Source organism: Aotus nancymaae, unplaced genomic scaffold (assembly GCF_030222135.1).
Source record: "Aotus nancymaae isolate 86718 unplaced genomic scaffold, 86718_ANA_hifiasm-v0.15.2.pri h1tg000003l, whole genome shotgun sequence".
NCBI lineage: Eukaryota > Metazoa > Chordata > Mammalia > Primates > Aotidae > Aotus > Aotus nancymaae.
Window position 1 is genome coordinate 1,041,629 of NW_026988414.1, and position 23,820 is coordinate 1,065,448.

Here is a 23,820-nt window from a genome sequence, read left to right on the forward strand (position 1 = left end):
GCCCCAGCCAGAAAGGAAGGCAGTGGGTCCCCGCTCTTGGCCCGTGTCCCTGAAGAAGGCATGATGGCATCATCCTCTCTCCAGTGCTTCTCTGAGGTTAGGCGGTCAAAGCCACATCACAAGGGGGGCTGGGACACAAAGGGCTGCCTGGGGGCCCATGGGAGAGGCCGGGTGGGACATCAGCAACCCTTGCTCGTGGGACAGGCTGGTTCTGATTAGCAGCTGGGTGGGAGCAGTTAACACAAAGAAGCAAGTCGGGGACCTTCTCGGTCTCCCACCACGGGTGCCTCTGCGGGGGTGGAGGTGGTCCAGGGAAGCGACTTGGTGGAGGAGGGACTGAGGCTTAAATGCAACCCCCCAGGCTCCCCTTCATCTGGTCCTCATCTCTGCAGCAGCACAGAGACCCCAAGCTGCCTGCGAGGCACACCAGGAGCAGCACAGAGACCCCAAGCTGCCTGCGAGGCACACCAGGAGCAGCACAGAGACCCCAAGCTGCCTGCGAGGCACACCAGGAGCAGCACAGAGACCTCAAGCCGCCTGCCAGGCACACCAGGAGCAGCACAGAGACCCCCAGGCACACCAGGAGCAGCACAGAGACCCCCAGGCACACCAGGAGCAGCAGAGAGACCCCAAGCTGCCTCCCAGGCACACCAGGAGCAGCACAGAGACCCCAAGCCGCCTGCCAGGCACACCAGGAGCAGCACAGAGACCCCCAGGCACACCAGGAGCAGCACAGAGACCCCCAGGCACACCAGGAGCAGCACAGAGACCCCAAGCTGCCTCCCAGGCACACCAGGAGCAGCACAGAGACCCCAAGCTGCCTCCCAGGCACACCAGGAGCAGCCCCCACCGTGAGGTTTTGGGGCAGTTCGTTCCCCAGCCTGAAACACCAGCCTCGGGTCCCAGATGCCCCATGACACTCACGCAGACACTCGTGGGCGGCCTCGGCAGTGCCCCGGGCCCATGGGCGGTCCTGGAAGAAGGGCAGGCAGCGCTCGCAGTCCGTGCCGGTGGTGTTGTGCTGGCACTGGCAGGCCAGCTGGCCCGCTGCGTCGGGGCTACACTCACTGGCGTGCCCATTGCACTTGCACCTGAGAAAAGACGTGGGAGGAAGGGGATCCGCAGGTGCCAGCAGGGCGGAGGAGGGGTCAGTCACCAGGCAGCCCCTGTTTGCAGGTGTAGCCCGACTCCACCCTCAATCTTGGCCTCACTGAACACCCACTATGTGTCCTGCGGGCAGCAGCAACAGAACTGACTGTGCTGGTGAGCTCTGTAACAAACTCGCCCTGTCTTCACCAGCCTGTGACACCGCCATTTAATGGATGGGCAAACTGAGGCACAGAGAAGCTGCCCAAAGCCACCAGCTAGCAAGTGCCTGCCACAGAAAGCTTCTGCCTGGGAGGAGCCCCACCTGGGGCCTGAGAGGGACCCAAGAAGTCCCCTTAGTCTCCCCGGTGGAGAGGGCGCCGGCAGTCACAGCGTAACAGGTGTGGGGGCCGGGGGACCGCCTCCAGCAGCTATCCCTCAACTGCGTCCCAAAGGGCAGGAACGAGGGTTCCCCAAACAGGGACGGCTCCTGTCTCACTCAAATCCCCCGTGAGTCCGCATGTGGTACGGTTTGGATCAGTGTCCTCAGCAAACCTCACGCACACTGTAACCCCCAGTGTGGGAGATGGGCCCAGTGGGAGGCGATTGGATCCTGAGGCTGGAATTCTCCTGAATGGTTTAGCACCGTCCCGACTCGGCACCGTGCAGTGAGTCCTCGTGGGGTCTGGTTGTTCAGAAGCGTGTGGCACCCACCCCTCCGCCCTGGCTCTCTCTCTTGCTCCTGCTCCCCCTTCACCTTCCGCCGTGACTGTGCGTCTCCTGAGGCCTCCCCAGAAGCCAAGCAGATGCCAGAACCATGATTCCTGTATAGCCTGTGGATCTGAGAGCCAATTAAACCTCTTTTCTTAATAAATGGCCGTCTCAGGTGTTTATAGCAGTGCAAGAATGGGCGAATACGGGCTCTTTGAGAGCAGCCCGGCCTGTGTCCCCATTCCACGCACAGGGTCAGGAGACAGGTAGCATCAGGCAGGAACAGGGGTGCCCTGGGAACCCGTGATTGTCCCTGTCCCGCGTGGTCGGGCCGAGCTGCTCAGAAGACAGCCACAGCTTCCGGTCCTGGCCGAGGCAATAGCTTCTGGCTAGAGCCTCACCAGAGGTGGAAGGGACATTCGCATCCCAATTTCACACGTGAGGAATCAGGCTCAGGCCTTGCAACTGACAGATCTAAGCGGCTGAGCTGGAACTGAAGCCCATCCTTGCCGACTCAGCGGACGCCAAGCTCCTAGACACTCCTCTGGGGCCACTCAGTGGCTCCCTTAAGCCCCATTCCACGCTCTGCCCTTAGCGGGTGTTGATGAATTGCTGAACACTGCCTGGGTTCCAGGTGCTTTAGCTGATATGGGGACAGAGTGTGTGGGAGGGCACGTGGCACACCTTCCGCACAGGGCCCAGGGAAGGCAGGCAGCACCCAGGGCTTCTTGGGGTGAGGCAGGTACCAGGTAATCCTGGGGACAGTGGTCACCAGGGAAGCGACAAAGGCCTGCCCCTGTCTTGGAGGGGGTGCTGCAAGTACCTGTTCTATGAAACCCTCTGACCCAGGGAAGGAGAGTGACACCCACGGGCTCGACTGTGAACACAGGCTGTGGGGACCACCTGTCCCCCGCTGTGAGCAGCCTCCCCAGCCAGCTGCGGCCTGAGGGTGGTCTGGCTCTGGCAGCTGGAGCCCAGCTGTTCTCTGGCCCGAAGGCCCCTGACAGCTGGCTCTGGAGCTCATGGCCACAGCCGCCATCCCTGGGGAGCTGCCCCCTGCTGACTCCCATAAGGGGCAGGTGGGAGCAGAGCGACCCTCGAGGCCGCATGGGCTCTCAGGTACCAGCCCTGGCCTTCCCTGGAGCTCACACACCCAAAGCAGGCACTCGGGCATCTCGCCGGTCCCCTGCCGTCTCTCTAATGCCGCCCAAGTGCCTCTGAACTGTGGAAGCCCAGAGTCCGGGTCATCCCTGCTTCCGCTCCCACGGCTCATTGTTCACACACAGAGCTGCGTTTCCGTCCTCAATCGCGTTCAGACCCCTGCTCCCCCACCCCCAGCCCCCGGGTCCAAGCAGCCGTCTCCCGCCCGATTCCTGACATTCGACTTCCTCTCTCCTTTTATCCTCCCCACTTGGCTGTCAGGGGTTTGGGGTGTTTTGAAAATCAGACTCTGTTACTACCCTGGCCAAATCCTTCCACAGCTTCCTCTTGACTGCGGGGTGAGGCCAAACCAGCGCAGGCCTGACACTCAGCCAACCTCTCCACGCCCGCCCACCTGCCCGCCCTCCACCCAGCTCCACTGGCTGTCCCTGGTCCTCAGCCCCAGCCTTCCCACTCCCAGGTCCCACCTGCAGCGCCAGCTCCCATCCTCCCCGACCCCAGGCATATGCTCTCCCTTTCCTCCCCTTCCTTGTCATCCTGGTGCGGGCTGATGCGTTTACTGGGGAGCAATCTGATCAGTATCTGTCGTTCCCATGTGACTGGGACAGGAACACACCTGTTTTCCTCTCTCCATTCAAAGAAACCTGAGAAACATTTACGTGGAAGACATTCGTGCCTCCTCGTCCCACAGCCCTCCCTGGGCACCCAGTCTCAGATGGCCACGTGTGAGATGGGCCGTGGGACTTGAGGTGGGAGACAGGCCTCTACCCCCGGGCAGCCCTTGCTTCCTGGAGGGGACGGAGGTGGAGGAGAGACAAACTGCCCAGGGCACTGACGGGTGCCGAGGCGCACAGGACCAGGACCAGGACCAGGGGCCACACAGGAGCGCCTTTCTGTAGGCCAGTAACATTCCTATACTAGAAAGGGGAAGGAGGCCGGGCGTGGTGGCTCACATGTGTAATCTCAGCACTTTGGGAGGCCAAGGCAGGTGGATCACCTGAGGTCGGGAGTTCGAGACCAGCCTGACCAACATGAAGAAACCCCGTCTCTACTAAAAAAAATACAAAATTATCCAGGCGTGGGGTACATGCCTGTAGTCCCAGCTACTCAGGAGGCTGAGGCAGGAGAATTGCTTGAACCTGGGAGACGGAGGTTATGGTGAGCCGAGATTGCACCATTGCACTCCGGCCTCAGCAACAAGAGCAAAATTCTGTCTCAAAAAAAAAAGAAAGAAAGAAAGAAAGGGGAAGGGGCCTCCAGGCTGCAGGGACAATGGACACTAAGACCCAGTGTGTTGGCGCATGGCAAAGCAGCTGATGTGGGGGGGGGGGCTGGGGGGGGCCTGGCAGGAGGTGGGCGGGGAGGGGCCCCAGGGCCGTGAATGGCAGGTGTTCCCTCCCTCTCCCCTGGGGCACACCTGGCTTCTGTGCTCCCCCCACCTTCTGCTCCTGGGTCTGGGTCCCGGAACCCTGCCTCCCTCCTCTGCCTACCTGCCGCCCACAGAGAAGTCGGACACGGCATAGTAGTAGGACTGAAGCACCCTGGGGTCCTTGAAGATGTCGTCCCCAAACGTGTTGAGCCGGTTGAGAGAGATGAGGAGCTCGGTGCTGGTGACCCACTCCTGGGGCAGAGGGGAGAGGGCGCCATCAGCAGGCTCCTGAGCACTTAACCTTTTACCGTTTACCCCCGTCACTCTGCTGGCAGGTCCAGCTGGCTGCCCCGGGGGCTCCTAGGACACAGGGATGGGCCAAGCTCGAGCCAATTCTGAGAACGCTGCAGAAATAAGGAGGCTGTGCTTTGGGGGTCACCCCAGCCTGGGTGCTAGGCCATCGATTAGTGCAAGTCTGTTCAATGTCTTAGAGCCTCCATTTTCCCATCTGAAATGGAACAAAAATAGTCCCTCCCCTACAAAGGTGTCTGGAGGAGGGTGGCCGGTGTCAGCGCTGGCTGTGGGGTCAGGTACATGGTCAGGAAGCAGCTGAGGTTTGGGGGAACAGGGGTCGAAATGGCCCACTGAAGACCCCATCATGCAGGTCGCCTGGCTTTTCCCAGCAGCTCCTATGCCCCATTCCGGGGATACAGCTGGGGGACGGTGTGCCCAGCGACCTTCTCCCCTGCTCAGCGGGGCCGGGTGTGCAGCAGACCCTGGGTTTCTTGGCTTCTCACATGCTGAGGATCAGGCTCCTGTGGACAGGGCATCTGCCCCAGGTGACATCACTTCCAGGAGCGTAGGGACTTGGGGCCTGTTCTCGCTGTTCCCCCAGCGCCGGGCTCTGCCTGGCCCTCACAGGCACTCGATAAATACCTGCTGATCCCTGAATGAGCAGCTTCCCCATGGAAGAGCGTGGCGGGGAAGTCGGGGAAAACCCACGTGCAGACTGACATTTTCGTCTGCCTGCTGTTACCATCAGCAGCAGCTGCAGCTGAATATTAATCAGCGTTTCGATTCTGCCCAGGAGCCCCTGCTTTAGCAATCAGGCCCATCAGTACAGAAAATGAGCTCCTGGCAGGCCGTCTTCTCACCCCAGCATGACACAGGCCGGCGGGCCCCTCCTGCTCCCCGAGAGCTCGGCGACTAGAGCTACTGCCGGGGACCCAGGCCCCCTGCCGGAGGATGCCTCGGCCGGGGAGAGGGATCCAGCACCTGAAAGCTACAGTGGGAGCCTCTACACCAGGCTAAGCTTGCACTTGAGTCCACAGGCCCGGATGACCCCAGGATGCATTTCCCAAAGGCCAGCGTGCATGCAGGGACCTGGTGAAAGTGCAGCTTCTGATTCAGAGGTCAGCGGTGGGGCCGGGAGCTGGCGTTGCTAACAAGTGCCCGGGTACTGATGCTGCTGGACCTGCTGCGGGAGCAAGGCGCTAAGGCCTGGGGCGGAGGAAGCACCGCAGTCCAGAGCTGAAGGCACTGCAACTCTTCCCTCTCCAGAAAACAGCGTCACCTGGAGAACTCAAACCAACTGGTCATCAGAGCTGCGCGGTGTGGCGGCAGCTGATGCGTATTGTGTGGTTAGGACTCGAGCCTCACAGTCATCCTGCAGCAGACATTGTTGTTACCCCCATTTACAGATGAGGAGACTGAGGCTCAGCATTCTGTTCCAAGTTGCACAGCCAGTGCATGGCAGAGCCGGGATTCTGGTCCATCTGATCCCAGGGTCCCAGCTTTAACCACTAGGCTGGTCTGCCTTCCTGTGTCTACTCCAACGCCCTCACACATCCCCGTGGGACCCAGAGATGGCAATGACCTGCTCCAGGTCTCCCGCCTCTGCTTTCTGGCCTGGGACCCGAGCCATCAGTCTGCAAGGACAATGGTGGGAAAGGAACAGGGTCAAAATCTCTGAGACACAGGATGGACGCTGGGAGAGAGAAGCCTTAGGCTAAATTGCAGAGGGCGCGTCTTGATGCCTTAAAGGTCATTTTAGGCCGGGTGTGGTGGCTCACGCTTGTAATCCCAGCACTTTGGGAGGCCGAGGCAGGAGGACCACTTGAGACCAGCCTGGGCAACACGGCGAAACCCTGTCTCTACTGAAAATACAACAATTAGCCGATGTGGTAATGCTCACCTGCAATCCCAGCTACCTGGGAGGCCGAGGGACGAGAATCGCTTGAACCTGGGAGGCAGAGGTTGCAGCGAGCCGAGATCGCACCACTGCACTCCAGTCTGGGTGACAGAGTGAAACTGTCAAAAAAAGTCATTTTAGGGCTGAACCCAGGCACTAGAACTTTGCAGCCTGTAGTGTCTCCAGCTCAAGCTACGAGTGTGTGCTGGAGTTGACTTCGGATGGATCCCAGGACCCAGGCCGTGGCATTAAGGAGAAGCAGGAGGTGGAAAACTTGGGCCCTATGTCCAAGGGCTGCTCAGGCGACCATTCAACTCTGGTGGTCTGACTCCGCCACAGCCGGGTCGGCCTTCCCCTCCAAAGTCCTAGGCCCCTCCATGGGGGTCAGAGGGACCCAAGACCCAGCAGCCACATCCTTCCTTCCACGCTCCATGTCCTTTGAGAAAGCACCTGCCCCCTAAATGTGACCAGAGGGAGCATGAGGAGAAAAGGTAGCCTTGCCTCTTTGTCCTCTGCTGGTTTCTGTCCAGAAGCAGCAGGGAAGACATTTCTCAAAAGGTCATCTCTCCATCAGGGACAGTGTACAGAACACATGAGGCAACAGACAGAAAGCCTCCAACGGCCAAGGGTCTCCCCAGAGTGGCAGCCACACAGAGCAGGTGGGAGTGGGCTGGCCCTCCCTGCCTGTCCTCATCAACCCTCAGCTGACGCTCCCTCCCTCCATCTCTCTCTTCCTCTCTTTCTCTTTCTTTCGAGAGGGAGTTTCGCTCTTGCTGCCCAGGCTGGAGTGCAATGATGTGATCTCAGCTCACCGCAACCTCCACCTCCTGGGTTCAAGCGATTCTCCTGCCTCAGCCTCCCGAGTAGCTGGGATTACAGGTGCGCACCACCATGCACGGCTAATTTTGCATTTTTAGTAGAGACAGGGGTTTCTCCATGTTGGTCAGGCTGGTCTCGAACTCCCGACCTCGACCTCGCTGGGATTACAGGCGTGAGCCACCGCCCCTGGCCTTGGCTAACATGTTCTAATCTACAGAGCTTTGGAGCCTAGTGGAGAAGAAACTGTAATTTTAAACAATCATGACGACATGTGTACATTTTTAGTGTGATGAGCAGGGTCTGGACGTCTGGAGATGTGGTTCTGTGTGATAAAGGATTCAGCTCGCCCAAAGAGGGGCCTGGCCCTTTGCCCTGGATCCTGGGGACATCAAAATACCCCGGTAGCCTTTCATTGCAAAGCATCGCAGCCCTGAGCCTCACAGCTCTTCTGAGTTCCATGGGTCCTTATAGTGAATCACTAAACCCAAGGGTGGTCCTGGGAACCCTGAGACGGCGACTCCACGTGTTTTTGTGCTACCTATCGCCAGCGGGACACAACTTCTTTTTGGGTCTCAGTGTCCCCTCTGGAAACAGGATTCTAACCCCGGTTCCCTTATTATCCCAGATGGGCAAAGGAGATGCTCTGGGAGTCTGGAGGGGAGGAGAGGGCAGGTTCCCTGGGCTCAGACAGCTCTCGGGTCTGAACCCAGGGAAATGAGCAGCGGTCTCCAACCCTTTCAGCACCAGGGACGGGTTTCGTGGAAGACAATTTTCCCACGAATGGGGTAAGTGGTGGTTTGGGAATGAAACTGAGCCACCTCAGACCATCAGGTGTTATAGATTCTCACGTGGAGCGCGCACCTGGTTGCTTTTAGGAGAATCTAATGCGGCTGTGGCTGATCTGACAGGAGGCGGAGCTCAGGTGGGAATGCTCACCCGCCTGCCCGAGGCTCACCGCCTACCGTGTGGCTCGGTTCCTGACAGGCCATGGACAAGGACCCATCTGCAGCCAGGGGTTGGGGACCTGTGGACTAGAGAGCCACCCAACACACCTGCGTGTAGATGAACAGCTGTGGACACAGATGGTGCGGATACCAGCAGGTCCCACACCTGGGCGGACCCATGTGGGCGGAACTGGAGGGCCCTGAACAGACCGACATGGCTGCAGGCCTGCCACCCTCTCTACCACGAGGACAGGGACGGGAGCTGTCGTGCACATGTATCGCCACAGTATGGGTGGGCACGCTCTCCGTGCCAAGCGCCGCACTGGTCAGGGTGTGTGCGTTCCTGCTACCACACAGCGGCCTCTCCAAAGGGGCCCCCACTGGACACATGTGGCTATTTAAAAAATTAAATATAAAATCCAGTTTCTCAGCTGTGCTGGCCACATTTCATGGTGGCTGCTGGCACCGTGCGGGACAGTGCAGGGAGAGGCGCTGTCCGTCATCACAGAAAGTGCTGCTGGCTGGTGTGGACTTACAGTGGGGAACCCAGGGCTCTGTGACCCCAAAGCCCATGTTCCTGTCACGTTTTTCCATTTTCATAGGAGCCGTTGGAGACACACAGGCAGACCCTGTTATTAACTCACAGGAGGAGGAAGTGAGGCCCGGCGGCAGAAAGTTCCAGAAAGAACACCAGTCGGAAGCCTGGACACTCAGGTGCTGGCCTGGGACCCTCCACTGCCTCATCTGTGCCCCCGGAAAATGCCATCCCCCTCCAGGCCTCAGCGTCCACGCCCATATAAGGAAGGGGCTGGGTGGGTTGCCAGTCCTCACAGGCTCCTGGGAGCCACAGGGCTCTGCCCCAGGAGGCCAGAGAAGGGACAGCTGTGGTCCACTGAGCGGCCCTTCTCCCACCTGGTTCATTAGCGGCATCTACAAGACTCAGGTGTGGCAAAGGCTTCTGAGGCAAAACGCTTGAACCCCATGGGCTTTGTGGCCGAGTGCAGTGGCTCACGCCTGTAATCCCAGCACTTTGGGAGGCCGAGGCAGGTGGATCACTGAAAGTCAGGAGTTCAAGACCAGCCTGGCCAACATGGTGAAACCCCTGTCTCTACTAAAAATACAAAAAACAATTGGCCAGGCGTGGTGGCGGGCACCTGTAATCCCAGTTACCTGGGAGGCTGAGGCAGAATCGCTTGAACCCAGGAGGCGGAGGTTTCAGTGAACCGAGATCGCGCCACTGCACTCCAGCCTGGACAACAGAGCAAGACTCAGTCTCAAAAAAAGGGAAAACCATGGGGTTCTGCAGGCTCCTCACCCCGTGTCGTGGCACACCAGACCCTCCTACTGCTGTGACCGAGTCCCAACCCCGTCCTGACCCCGCAACCCCTCCTCTCTGACCTGCAGCCCAGGGCTCTCTTCGAAGTTGTAGGCGCTGGGCCGGCCCTCCAGGGTGGAGAAGGCCACGTTGCCCCCACTCAGCGGGGAGATGTCGCTGAACTCGGAGGTGCAGAAGGCCACACGCTCGTCCTCACCGGGGCGCAGGTACTGGCCCTCGGGCCGGCTGTAGGTCTTCTGGCACGAGGCGCTGTAGAACTGGTAGGGCTCCCACGGGCCGTCGGCTCGGCTGCGCTTGTAGATGGCGAAGCTCTCGGGGCGACTGGTGTGGAACTTCAGCCTCACGTAGGTGATCTCGTAAGCCTTCCCTGCAGCCAGGAAGATGTGGGCTCATTTCCATGGAAGGGGAGGGAGAAATGGAATCCCGGTCCGGGGCGGCAGACGGCTGCATCGCATGCACTAGTTGGAAGCTGTCTGGAGCTCTGGAAAGAGCATGCCACCATCCATTCCTGATGCCTGCTGGGGCACTGGAGAGGACAATGCCATATGCTTCCCAAGTATTTGCTGTCCTTTTTCTGGGTCACCTCGCCGCCCTGCACAGGAATCTCCGTTGTAACACCCTGACAGGCAGCCAGCTCTTTTTGCTCAAATATCTCCAGCAAAGGGATGTTGCCACATTCTGAGAAAGCCTGCTCTACCGTTAGAAAGTTATTTCTTTTACTATACCCCAACAAAGCCGATCCTTCCACTGTGCCTTCAGCCTCATTCCCTGGCAATGACTACAGACCTCGTAATCCTAACGAAATCCTCCCCGGACCCCTTATTCCTCCAAGTTTCTATCTTCCTCCTGTTCCAAATTTCCCATGAGAAGTCGAAATCACTGCCCCACAGCCTCATCTCCCAACTCAGCCTTCAACCTACTGCAGCTCAGCTTCTCCGGGCCACTCCACAGAAGACGCTGCACTTGCAAAGTTACCTCACGCACAGCCCCCCGTGGCCACAGCAGGGGGCCCCTGCCTCGCCTCATCTCCTGGGCCTCCGATCATGCCCACCACCTCAGAAGCTGCCTGTCCCAGGGCCTGCCTCGGCCCCCTCCTGAGCCCTCTGCTTGCTCCCTAAACTCTCAGTGTCCCCTCCCTTCCCTGGGCTTTAGCGCCACTCCCCGACCTGCCCCCCGATGGGGGATCTACAGGCTTTAGGCACCTGCCTGCCCTCCGCTCCACCCTAGAAGCGCCCACAACAGTGGGCCTGGCTCCGTCCTGATGACTCAGATACCCTGGGAGGCTGGGTAGGAAGGATGGCTGTGGTAGAGGGAGGGCGGTTCCTAATCCCTCCTCTTCCCCCATGAGATGTCGACAGGCAATGCCTAAGAAGAGGAAAACCCCGACGCGGCAGTGAGCACAGGGCTGGGAGATAAAACACCCCGATAAAAAGCATCAGGGAACAGAAACAGCTCAGACAGCGCAGGGTGGAGAGGGGGGCTGGGGTGTGGGCGTGGGAGAACTGCCGCCTTCCACGGTTCAAGCTGGCAAGTATCTGGCTTCTACGCTGAGTGCGGTTATGCTTTCAATAATAAGAAGGAAGTACAGCTTGAATTTTAAAAGGCAATGCCCACTGCTTGAAATGCCACCATCTCCCCCCATCCCCCAAGTTTAGGACTCCATCCACACACCCCCGCCTCTCAGAAGCCCAACTCAACCTTAAGCCCTAATCCCACAGCCCTGACATCCCCCAAAGCCAGAGGAGGGGGTCTCCTGCAACGTGACCCCATAACTAGCCTCCTGCAGAGTTACCTGCTCAGCGCTGGGCTCCCCATGCTGGACGGAGTTCCTTACTGCCAGCACCGGTGTCTCTCCGGTAATCTCCGCCACCCCAGTGCCTAGCTATGTGCCTGACTCCTGGCAGGCATTCACTGAGCGTTGGTGCAGGAACGAATGAAGGAAGGGAAGAATGCCCCATGCAGGGAGCCCCTCCTGTGCGTCTACCGCTGGCAGTAGCCTCTCACTCTCTGGAGCAGCACAGAACATGCCCAGTTCCCTCCCCATGGGCGGCTTTCTCTTCTCTGATCCTTCCGTAACCGTAACCGGGTCCCAGAGGCCCCCAGGAGGCTGCCTGCTGCCGCCAACGTCTTCCTTAGGTGCTGAGGACAAGCCACTCTAGTCCTCTGGTGAAACATCTTGGCTGTAGGTAAGAGCTAAAAACCTGGGCACGGTGGCCATGCCTGTAATTCCAGCACTTTGGGAGGCCAAGGCAGGTGGATTACCTGAGGTAGGGAGTTCGAGACCAGCCTGACCAACATGGTGAAACCCTGTCTCTACTAAAAATACAAAAATTAGCCAGGCATGGTGGTGGGTGCCTCTAATCCCAGCTACTTGGGAGGCTGAGGCAGGAGAATTGCTTGAACCCGGGAGGTGGAGGTTTCACTGAGCCGAGATCGCACCACTGCGCTCCAGAAAACAGGAGTAAATCTTTGGGACTTTGTGTTAGAAGAGTCTTCTTAGAAATGACACCAAAAGCACATGTGACAAAAGAAAAAACAGATAAGCTGGATTTAATCAGAGCTTCTGTTCTTCAAAGAACGCCACCGAGGAAATGAAAAGGCAACCCACAGAGTGGGAGAAAATAGTTGCAAATCATATATCTGATAGGGGACTTATCCGGAATATATAAAGCATTCTTACGACTCAATAATAAAAAGACAAACAACCCAATTAAAAACGGGCAAAGGGGGAGTAGGTTGCTGGAGCCAGGAGTTCGCCACCAGCCTGGGCAACGTGGGAAAAGCCCATCTCTACAAAAAACAAAAAAAATGAGCCAAGCATGGTCGCCTGTCCTCCAAGCTACTTGGGAGGCTGAGGTGGGAGGATTGATTGAGGCCAGGAGGTTGAGGCTGCAGTGAGCCATGATCACACCACTGCACTCCAGCCTGGGCAACAGAGCGACACTCTGTCTCAAAAAAGGAAAAACAGAAACGGCAAAGGGTTTGAATAGATATTTCTAAGTGGACATATGAATGGCCAAGAAACACAAGAAAAAATACTCCATATCATTGGCCAGCAGGGAAATGCAAGTCAAAACCATAATGAGATCCTCTTCACACCCACTCAGCTGGCTGGAGTCAACATAGACAATAACAAGCGTTGGTGAGGAGGTGGGGGGATTGGAACTCGCATACGCTGCTGATGGGAATGGAAAATGGGGCGGCCACTTTGGAAAACAGCCTAGCAGTTGCTCAGAATGTTAGACACACGGTTATCACAGGACCCAGCAATTCCACTCCTCAGCACATACCAAGAGAAATGAAAACATTTAACATACATCCGCACAAAACGTAGACATGGACGTTCACGGCAGCATGCTTTGTAATTGCCAAAGTGTGGAAGCGACTCCAGTGCCCACCGACCGATGAGTGAATCAATGAAACATGGCCAGTCACATGATGGAATAGGACTGGGCTACAAGAAGCAGCGAAGCGTTGACACACCCAACCACGAGAATGAACCACGAGAATGAACCACGAGAACGTCCTGCTAAGTGACAGAAGCTAACCACCAAAGACCACATATGATGGGATTCCACGTCAACGTCCAGAACAGGCAAATCCACAGAGATAGGAAGGAGACAGGTGGCTGTCACAGGATAGGGGTTCAGGATGGGGACTGGGGAGGAAGAGAAAGTGACTGCTAATAGGTACAGGGTAATAAAGGTGTTTCAAGCCAGGGCCAGTGGCTCACACCTGTCATCCCAGCACTTTGGGAGGCTGAGGCTGGAGGATCGCTTGAGCCCAGGAGTTTGAGACCAGCCTGGGTAACATATCGAGATCCTGTCTCTAAAAAAATAATAAGAAGAAGAAAAAATTAAAAACTTAGCTGGGTGTGGTGGCTTGCATATGCAATCCCAGATACTTGAGAGGCTGAGGTGGGAGGATGGCTTAAGCCCAGGAGGTAGGGGCTGCAGTGAGCTGTGATCATGCCACTGCACTCCAGCCTGGGCAACAGAGCGAGACCCTGTCTCTGCACCCCCCAAAGAAAGATATTCTAAATTGATTGCGGTGACGAGTGCACAATTCCGTGTATATACTAAAAACCACTGGATTGTATGCTTGAAATGGGTAAGTTGTATGGTATGTGAATTATAGCTCCTAAAGCTGTTATATGTACTATGTGTGTTATTGTGGTGTTATGATACATACCAGTTTTCAGGTCAGGCATGGTGGCTCACACCTGTAATCCTAGCACTTTGGGAGGCCGAGGTGGAAGGATCACTTGAGCCCAGGGGTTTGAGACCAGCCTGGGCAACATAGCAAGACCCTGTCTCTATCAAAAAAAAAATACATATATATGTGTGTTTTCATCCACAGCTCCTGGCTCGTGACCCTCATAGCCTTCTTACGGTCTTTTGTTAGAATTTTGGGGTGTTGGGCCTCAGGGGCAGGCCTCTGCCCTCTCCTGCCCTCCTTTCGCTCTGAAGTTCCTCCACATTTCTGCCTGTGGGTCTTAAGACCCTCAAAGACAGGATCCCACCCTACACCCAGGGGAAGCAATGCTGATGCATGAAGCTTCCATGAAAACCCACGGACAGGGTTCGGGAGCTTCTGGATGGCTGAACACGGGGTGGTTCCCGAAAGGTTTCATCCAGGGAGGGCATGGAAGCCACCGCCCCTTCGCCGTTCCTCACCTGCTCCTCTCTTCATCTGGGTCCTTTGCAATGTTCTTTACAATAAACCGGTCAATGTGTTACCCTGAGTCTGTGAGCTGCTCCAGCAAACTGACTGAACCCAAAGAGGGGGTCATGGGAAGTTGAAGCTAGTCAGTCCGAAATTTCTGAGGCCTGGACTTGCGACTGGGGTGTGTGGCGGAAGACAGTCTTGGGGACTGAGCCCTCAGTCTGGGGGATGGGATGCTACCTCTGAGTAGATTGTGTCGGAACCGAATTAGAGGACACCCAGCTGGTACCGCTGCTTGTTATGTGAGGGGGAAAGCCATGCATTTGGTCCTAGAAGTCTTCTGTGTTGATGATGGTTGTGGTCTGAGAGCAGAGGAAAAACACGGTTTGAGAGATTTTCCCTACACAGTTATCTATGTGTATAATTGGACCTCATGCTACTATCAAAAAACAGAATAACAAGTGTTGGGGAGGAGGTGGAGAAACGAATCCTCGTGCTCTACTAGTGGGAATGTGAAATGGTGCAGCCATTATGGAAACTGGCAGTTCCTGAGAAAACTGAAAACAGTGCATCGGTTTGCCAGCCCTGGAGCAGTTACTGCCTGCTAAGGTTTCCGATACACACGCAAAGCCGCGCCCCGAGCGTTCTCTCTGACTGCTTTCTGCTTTCTGCGGCAGCCGAGATTGAATAGAGGGATACAGGAAAAAGCATGGAGAGAGAATTTTTGCAACTCAAGAATAACCTTGTAGGCAGGGAAGAGCCTGTCTTACTCCAAGCAAGAACCTACAATTTGAGTTTACACCACAAGTGTTGGGAAATAGGCCCTACCCTCCTCACCTGGTTGATCACTTTTACAAAAGCTTAAAGGTTAAAATGAATTGAAAGCAAGCCAGGGACTGTTTGGTCCATTTGGGGGAAAAAAAACCCAATAAAACTAAAACTAGAAATGCCATATGATCCAGCATTTCCACTTCTGGGTGTATATCCAAAATTTTTGTGTTACACGTATTTGGGAAAAATAATAATAATAAAGGTTGGCTGGGCAACGTGGCTCATGCCTGTAATCCCAGCACTTTGGGAGGCCAAGGCAGGCAGATCACGAGGTCAGGAGTTCAAGACCAGCATGGCCAACGTGGTGAAACCCCATCCCTACTAAAAACACAAAAATTGGCTGGGTGTGGTGGCAGGCGCCTGTAATACCAGCTACTCAGGAGACTGAGGCAGGAGAATCGCTTGAAACTGGAAGGCGGAGGTTGCAGTTGCAGTGAGCCAAGATTGTGCCACTGCACTCCAGCCTGGGTGACAGAGCAAAGTTCCATCTCAAAATAAAAATGAAAATAAATAAAAAAAGGCATCCTCCTTCCTCCCCTGGTCTCTCTATGCACCAAAACAAGGAGCTGGTGAATCACCTCCACCCTCAGCCAGTGACCGCAGCATTCGCCAGATCACTAGCGCATTCTCTGGAATATTCCTTGCGTCTGCCCTGCTCCCTGTCATTCTCTCAGCCCCTCGTCTGTCCCCTGATTTATTGCAATGGTCTGGAATGCCCTGCCACCTCTCTTTGCGAACATGTAGTCATGTCTCAGCTCAGACCGTTCCTCAGAATCCTTCTTAACACAAAGTCCTAGGCAATAACCAATCCAAGGAAAACTGTTTGTTCTCCCCAGGTTAGAGAATAACTTGGCAATCTTTTTGGCTCTTTTAGACTTGGCAATCTTAATTCCTATTTGGGGCTTAGACTTAGTGCCAAGGTGGGAGGGCTCTGAGGAGCCCAGCCCTGGTTTAGCCAGGGTCTTGTGGTGTCTGGCATCATGGCCATGGGGAGTCCCCAGCTCCTCATAGGGAGTCACCACACCCAGAAATGCCAAGAGCTGGGATGGGAGAGGAAGAACAGGAACAGTGGGTGGCCACATGGAGCTCAGGGACCCTGCTGTGTGTGACTCCCCCGCAGCTGGGAGCAGCTTCCCCGCCTGGTTCTAATGCCCAAAGTGGGCAGGGCAGCCTCACCCTTGCATTCCCAGCTCAGCTTTCCACCCCACCCCCTCCTGCCCCACTCCCCAGGCCACTGCTCCCCAGATGGCTCCAATTAAAGGGCTTTGTTTTCTTTCCATTTTCCCAAAGCAAGCCTCTTCGGTCTGGGCTCCTCCTGCCTGGTCAGTGCCGGATGTGGGCCGGCTTGATTTTATGACTGTCCCGGTGTCATTCTTGATGGGCTTTATGTTCCAGCTGGTTGGAGAGGACACAGCTTGGCGCTCCTGCTGTTTGGCTTGGTTGGTGGGGGGTGGGGAGCGGCTCTGCTGTGCCCAGCTGCTGGCTTGGCCAGGTGCAGACTGGGAGGGGTGGGTGGGACACAGGCACCAGTACCCCCTTCACCCCCTTCCTAGGCAGCCCCTTCTCTCTGGGGCCCCACGGACCCCTGAGTAGGAGGGTACCCCGGTTTTGAGCAGTGGCTTTGGGGGGCCTGTGGTAAGAGAGAAACAGCATGACACCAGGCAAGTCCTTCTCCCTGAGCCTGACTCCTCGCTAGTACATGACGTGTTTGGGGGTCTCAGCCATACAGTGCAGGTGAAGCACCTGGCAAGGTGCTCACTAAATGCTGGCTATTGTTAAACAGAGACTCACCCAGGGATCACGCCTGGCAGACACACTCGGGGCCGTGTGATCCATCCTGTCAGGTCTGCCTACTGTCACCACTCTCTCACCGGATTATAAACTCCTTGAAGGTATGAATCCTGCCTCGAGTCTACGCGTTCATCTGGCAAGCGCTTACTGAGCAGCTCCTGTGTGTAGGTGCCACGCTCAGCTATAAGAATTCATGGCACCTGCTCCAAGGGGAGGTTACAGGTAGGGAGAGAGAGGAAGGTCTTGGTTGTTCATTTTTTTGTTTTTTTGTTTTGTTTTTCTTTTTTTTGAGACAGAGACAGAGTCTAGCTCTGTTGCCCAGGCTGGAGTGCAGTGGAGCAATATCAGCTCACTACAACCTCTGTCTCCCGCGTTCATGCCATTTTCCTGCCTCAGCCTCCTGAGTAGCTGGGATTACGGGTGTGCACCACCAAGGCTGGCTAAGTTTTGTATTTTTTGTAGAGACAGGATTTCACCATGTTGGCCAGGCTGGTCTCGAACTCCTGACCTCAAGTGATCCGTCGACCTCAGCCTCCCAAACTGCTGGGATTAGAGGAGTGAGCCACCGCGCCCGGCCGAGACAGGCAGGTCTTTACAGAACAGGACAGAGCAGCCCAGCGCGGCTGTGGGAGCATCAACAAGACACCCAAACCTAGGGTCCCAAGGATGAGCAGCCATTTGCCAGGGAAGGTGAAGAGAAGGTGCATTCCACACCAGGCAGGATGTCGGCAGAGAGGGGCCACCTCGTGGTGGAGCCTGTAGTTCAGGCTGGCAGGAGCATGGAGAGGGAGGAGGGGCAGTGGTGAGAGGTAAGCTTGGAGCATGTGATCCAATAAGCTGGTGGGATGAGCAGGGGTGCATGGGAGCCAGACCGGTGAGCAGAGCAGAAGGAACAGCATTCTAGGCAGAGGGAACAGCATATTGGGCGGCCTGGAGGTGAGGGAAGCCAAGTACTCCCAAGCAGTGTCACCACCAGCTACCAGCTAAGGATGGTATCTTGGCTCAACTGTCCTGATAGGATCACAGCTGTCTCAATCACCCAGAAGCCTCATTAGCCCTGCAGCTTGTGAGGGTCTGGGCTAGGGCGGCAGATTTTAATTCTTGTCGCTGTTTAAAAGATCTTGGGGCCATTCTTTTCCCAGCCTTTTGGTTGCCTTTGAAAGAAATCTTTTCCTCACAAAGCAGGGATTAAGCTGCTTTCTTGGCCCCTCTAATTAAACCTTTTTATTTTTTTGAGATGGAGTCTCGTTCTGTCGCCTAGGCTGGAGTGCAGTGGCCCAGTCTCGGCTCACTGCAGATTCTGCCTCCCAGGTTCAAGCGATTCTCCTGCCTCAGCCTCCAAGTGGATGGGATCGCAGGTGCCCACCACAATGCTCGGTTAATTTTTGTTTTGCTTTGTTTTGTTTTCAGTAAAGACGGGCTTTCACCACGTTGGCCAGGCTGGTCTCCAACTGCCGACCTCAAGTGATCGCCAGCCTCAGCCTCCCAAAATCCTGGGATTACAGGCATGAGCCACCGTGCCCGGCCTCTAATTAACTCTCGTAACAAAAAGTGCCTGCCGTGTCTCTGCTCCGTCTCCTCTCACCTCCTGGTTTGGCAAGGACGGAAAAGCCGGGATGTTTCCTATCGCGTGAGGCTGTTCGTTTGCATGAAGTCCCAGTGACTGCCTTTTTCCGATCATGCTTCTAGCTGCCAGCTACCTTTTAAGTGGCTCCAAGCTCCCCTCCCGAGAGGTGTCTGGCCGTTAGATGTTTACCAAGGAGTCTGCGACGGCGACCCGCAGCAGCCCGCGCACAGCATCCTTTAGTGAAGGCACATCTGGGCCGCCCCCCCCACCTGGTTCCAAGGCCCAGAGCCTCCGCTCCAAACACACACAGACACCAGGCCGCCCCCAGATCCGGACTCTGTTTGCTCCACACGCTTTCTTTTAAGGGGTTGGGAGTTACGGTGCCAAGCTGTGCTGCAACAGAACTTTGAAAAACATCTTAGAACATAGCAAGGCGGGTGCTTTTAAAAAAAAATTGTAGAAATGTGTTTTCTCCAGTTTTTAAATTAGAACAAGCTTCATGAGAGAATATTGGGAAAATGTAGAAAAACAGAAAATGGAAGAAAAGTCGCCGTAAGTCCTGAGGACAAACAGCTTCCCAGTTTGAGGTCTCTTTTTTGCCTACTCTTTGGGGATTTTAAAATATAAATCTGATGATTCCACATATACCGACTTGTGTCTTTTTCTTCATTCAACATTTTGACTTCAGCTCTCCGGGCGTATTACAAACTCTCTGTCAGCTGCTGCGCTCAATGGCTCCAATCATCATGTGAATTTATGTCCTGCAATTTACTTAACTATTCCCGTATGGGTCCAATTTCTTCCGACTATAAAGACTGCCTTGATGAACGTTTTCATGCATTAGGACCCTTCCCTTATTTGAATTCCCAGAAGTAGGATTCCTTTGCCAAAGGCCAGGAACATTCTTGTGGGTCTTCATCCACGCGGCCAAACTGCCTTCTCAAAGGGCCGACACGTACTTCTGCCCAAATCTTCTTTTACTGTGGTAGAATACACACGACGTGACATTGACCATCTTAACCATTTGTGCCGCTCACGTGGTTGTGCAACCTTCGCCACCACCCATCCCCAGAACGCCTTCATCTTCCCAAATTGGAACTCTGTCCGACGATACATCCCCTCTCCAGTGCCCCTCCCCCAGCCCCTGGCGACCTCCGTTCCACCTTCTGGCTCTGTGGATTTGACTATCCCGGGCTGCCTCATGTAAGTGGAACCCCAGGTATCTGTTCTTTTTCAACTGGCTTCTTTCCCTTAGCATAACGTCCTCAGGGTTCATCTATACTGGGCTGTGTGAGAATCGCCTTCCTTTTCAGGGCTGAGTAATATTCTACTGCACGGATGGACCACATTTGCTCTTGCTCCTCATTCGCCCCTCAGTGGACACTAAGGCTGCCTCACCTTTGGCTATTGTGAAAATGCTGTTATGGGCCAGGTGCCGTGGCTCACACCTGTAATCCCAGCACTTTGGGAGGCCAAGGAGGGTGGATCACGTGAGGTCAGGAGTTCGAGACCAGCCTGGCCAATACAGTGAAACCCTGTCTCTACTAAAAATACAAAAAATTAGATAGGTGTGGTGGTGGAAACCTGTAATCCCAGCTACCTGGGAGGCTGAGGCAGGAGAATCACTTAAACCTGAGAGGTGGAGGTTGCAGTAAGCCGAGATTGCACCATTGCACTCCAGCCTGGGTGACAAAGCGAGACTCCATCTCAAAAAAAAAAAAAGCACGCAAGCACGCAAGCACGCAATGCTGCTGTGCACGAGGGGCCCTTGCAGCCTTTGCACATGGGGGTCCTGGCATGACATCCAGAGTGGTCGGTGTTGAGGAGACTGCTCAAATTACCAGCCAAGGGCTCAGGTGGAGACTGAGCCAGGGCGGGAGGTGTAGGTGGAGTCCTGGACGTCCACCACGATTCAAATAGGCAAAGCCAGGGCACGAGCTGCGCAAGGTCACGGCTGCGGGGAGGGCCTGCCCGGGGACAAGGGGCTGCAGGGAGGGGAGAAGACCAAGCCGCTGGAGCCTGGGCAAGCAGAGCTGGGGAGGGCAGGGCTGGGCCGGGAGGATGGTGGCGCTGCTGTGAACGCTGTGGCTTAGGAGTACGGGCGGCACCTGGAAGGCTGGGAGCCCTTCGTCCCTGAATTCCTCACTCCCTCGCTCTCAGCGAGGAAACACAGCGCAGTCTTGCAACTCTGGGGCTCACAGCCCAGTCCCGCCACTTCCTGGCTCTGTGGCCTTGGGCAAAATACTTGAACTCCCTCAGGTTCACTAGGCAAGTAACCGCAATGCAGTGCCTCAGTTTCCCCATTTGCTAACTGGGCATAACAATAACAGGGCTAAATCAGCAAAGGCCTTGGAAGCACTCGGAACAGTCCCAGGCCCACGGCACGTGTTCAACTACATTTTCCTCTTTTTTTTTATTTTTTTGAGACAAGGTCTTGCTCTGCTGCCGAGGCTGGAGCACAGTGCTGTGATCATGGCTCACTGCAGCCTCTAACTCCCAGGCTCCAGCGATCCTCCCATCTCAGCCTCCCAAGTAGCTAGGACTACAGGCACTTGCCCCCACACCCAGCTAAATGATTCATTTCTCCTTTCATTTTTATAAAGACAGAGTCTCACTTTGCTGCCACTTTGTTGGTCACTTCTGGTTCCAGTGACCCTCCTGTCTCTGTCTCCTAAAGTGCTGGGATGACAGTGTGAGCCTCACCCAGCCTCAATGACATTTTAGCTGTTCTTCCATTTATTCTCCTGACCAACCTTTACCCAGCACCCTGCGCAGTGGGCAAATGCAGGCTGGGCGCTGAGGAACAGCTATGAAAACAGGCATTCCTTCTGGCAGCTCAGAGATAGGGACGGACATAAACAAACCAAACGCTCCTGCAGTGTCACCCAGACTCTGGTGGAATGAGGAGTCCGGGCTGTAAGGATGCAGGGGTGGGCCCTATGCCTGACCTTGGAGGGGGATGGGGCTTTCCAGAGGAGGCACCGCTAAGCTGAGTGGGGCAGACGGGCATCCCCAGGGCTGGACACAGGGGTTGGCAGGCATGCGATGGTTTTGTTGATGAAAGAGACTTGAGTTAGGCTGCAGGTGGGAGGGGAAGTGTGCCAGGCAGAAGCCACAGCACATGCAAGACGCCAGAGGAGACAGAGTGCCACGCCCAGCCAAGGTCCTGCTGAAGGGCAGTGTGGGAGGTGGACAGGAGGCCAGGAGAGGCTGCCTACCCCACTCCTGGGCTTTGGGACTTTCTACCCCTGCAACTCCTGGATTCCTCCTGGTAGGCCCAGAGAGAGCGAGGTGGCCAAGGCCAGTTGGGCCCAGGGGCCTGGGGGGCAGGCAGTTCTGTGGGTGGGTGGATGGAGGCCAACCAGCCGCTGCCTTGACCCCCTGCCCTGCTCGGGGCTTCGCGTTCCAGCCAGAACCCCCAGGGAGCAGGAGGGAGGACTTGGCCCCCAGCACTGGCCCAGGCAAACGCAGCCGCCCACTCGGCAGGAAGACACGATGGAGCCAAGGCTCCGGAGACCCAGCTGGCTCCTCAGGGGCCGCAGGGTCCCCTAACATCCAGCACCCCGGGGCCGGGCTCCTCCCCAAGACTGGCCAGACCCCAGCGTCTTCTCGGCATCTGCTCTCGGGCCATCCAGGCCTGGGGGTCTAAAACCCACGGAGCTGGCTCTGCCTCCTGGTGCTGTCCCCTCGGCCTGGAACACCCTTCCCTCTTTGGCCAGCTCCTACCAACCTTCAGGTCTCAGCGAGGCCCTTCCTGACCCCGGAGATGAGGCTCGTGCGCCCCAGTGCACGTTCTCAGAGCATACATCCTCATTCGCAGCACTGCTCAATACAGGCTGCCTTCTGGTGGGCCCGGAGCCCCCCAGGACAAGGGCCGCACGTGGCCCTGTTCACAGCTGCTTCCTCTGGCCAGTGAGCCGAGGCTGGGTGACCACCAAGCAAACGGCTGAAGACAAGCGAGAAGAAATCAACTCCGCGCAGGGGCATCGCGGACCTGTGGGGGAGGGAGGGGAGAACTCGTCCACTTGGGGACTCGGGTCTTCCTGTGGTTCCAGGAGATTCTCAGTGACCCACCAAGCATGCGAGAGGGGAGGAGACTCCCCCAGCCCACCGAAAGCCACAGCCCACGCTGTTCCTCCCAGGACCGAGGCTTGAAGCACAGGGACCAGCCTAGCCCAGACTCTTCATTCCCAAGTGCAGGAGTCAGGGGGAGGGTCCCGGGGGCCACCATTTATTGACTTGTGTGACCCTAAGCAACTGACCTCACCCTCAGAGCCTTAGTTTCACTGTCTGTTCATGAAGAAAGCATGCCGGTTTAGGATAACGTGTGAGCATGAGGTGAGAGCCCTGGAATGGTCTGTCCACTCCCCCCACGGCCCCGCCGACTCCCAGGCCTCAGCCCAGCGGCCTTCCTGAGGAGGTGGTGAGCTGGGGCTGCCAGACCCCGCTGCCGCCTTTCATCCCAGACAGGAAGGCTTGGCTCAGAGATGACGGGAGGATCTGAACAGATGTCTGAGAGCCATGGGGGGCTGGGAACGAGGCGACCTCCGTCTCCTCCCCTGCCCCTCACCCCATTTCCTCCAGGGGACCCTGGGCCAGAGCCGGCCGCCCACTCTCCCCTCCCATGAGCCTTCAAGGAGAGGGAGCAGTGGGGGACGGAGCCAGCAGAGGTAGCCTAAGGACCAGGAGGAGAGGCTGTCACACGGCCTCCACCGGGGACACCAGCCACCCCAGACCTCTCCTTCCCCCGCTATTGTGCAAGCCATGGCTTAGTCTGGTGCAAACCTAAGTCACAGGAAACCAGAGAGAGGCCAGCTCTGGGGCTGCTGGGCCCCCGGCGCCCCTTGTGCGTAAACAGAGCCCAGGGTCAGGATGTCTTTGAGGAGGCAGGGTGACCGGGACCAGCATTTCCCAATCCCTGCAGGAGGGCCCACCCGCAGGGGAGCCTAGGCACTGAGCCGTCTCAGCAGCCACACTGGTCACACATGAGCACTGCCATGGCTCCGACCTGGGCTCATGAACCCAAACAGCTGCTCAGGAGGTGGCAACTCTCATCCGCTCGGTACAGGCGAGGAAACCGAGGCTGAGAGAGGGGACGCCGCTGGCCCAGTGAGTGGCTCTGCTGGGACTAAGTCCAAAGCCCCTTTTCGTGATTTCTACCCTATTCTGCCTCCCAGAGCAGGCAAAAGAGAACGTTGAGCCGGGCCCAGAGCGCAGGACAGAGGAGGTGACCCTGTCACTCACTCATTCATTTGTTCATTCTTTGCTCACTGGACAAACACTTCTGGACTCTCTCTTGTATTCCTGATTTTCAGTGACAAAACAGAAAGAATGCTCACGGGGGTGGGG

At 56.4% G+C, this 23,820-nt stretch overlaps 1 protein-coding gene across 1 annotated transcript in view; it reads right to left on the minus strand.

Moving 5' to 3' along the window:
• LAMC3 (laminin subunit gamma 3) overlaps positions 1-23,820 on the minus strand; it is an 81,264-nt gene that overhangs the window by 54,179 nt on the left and 3,265 nt on the right. Inside the window, exons 2-4 of the mRNA XM_064376985.1 lie at positions 9,680-9,984; positions 4,449-4,579; positions 925-1,091 (exon numbers count right to left, since the gene is read on the minus strand). Coding sequence (XP_064233055.1) covers positions 925-1,091; positions 4,449-4,579; positions 9,680-9,984 — 603 coding nt within the window. The remainder of the gene's footprint in view (positions 1-924; positions 1,092-4,448; positions 4,580-9,679; positions 9,985-23,820) is intronic.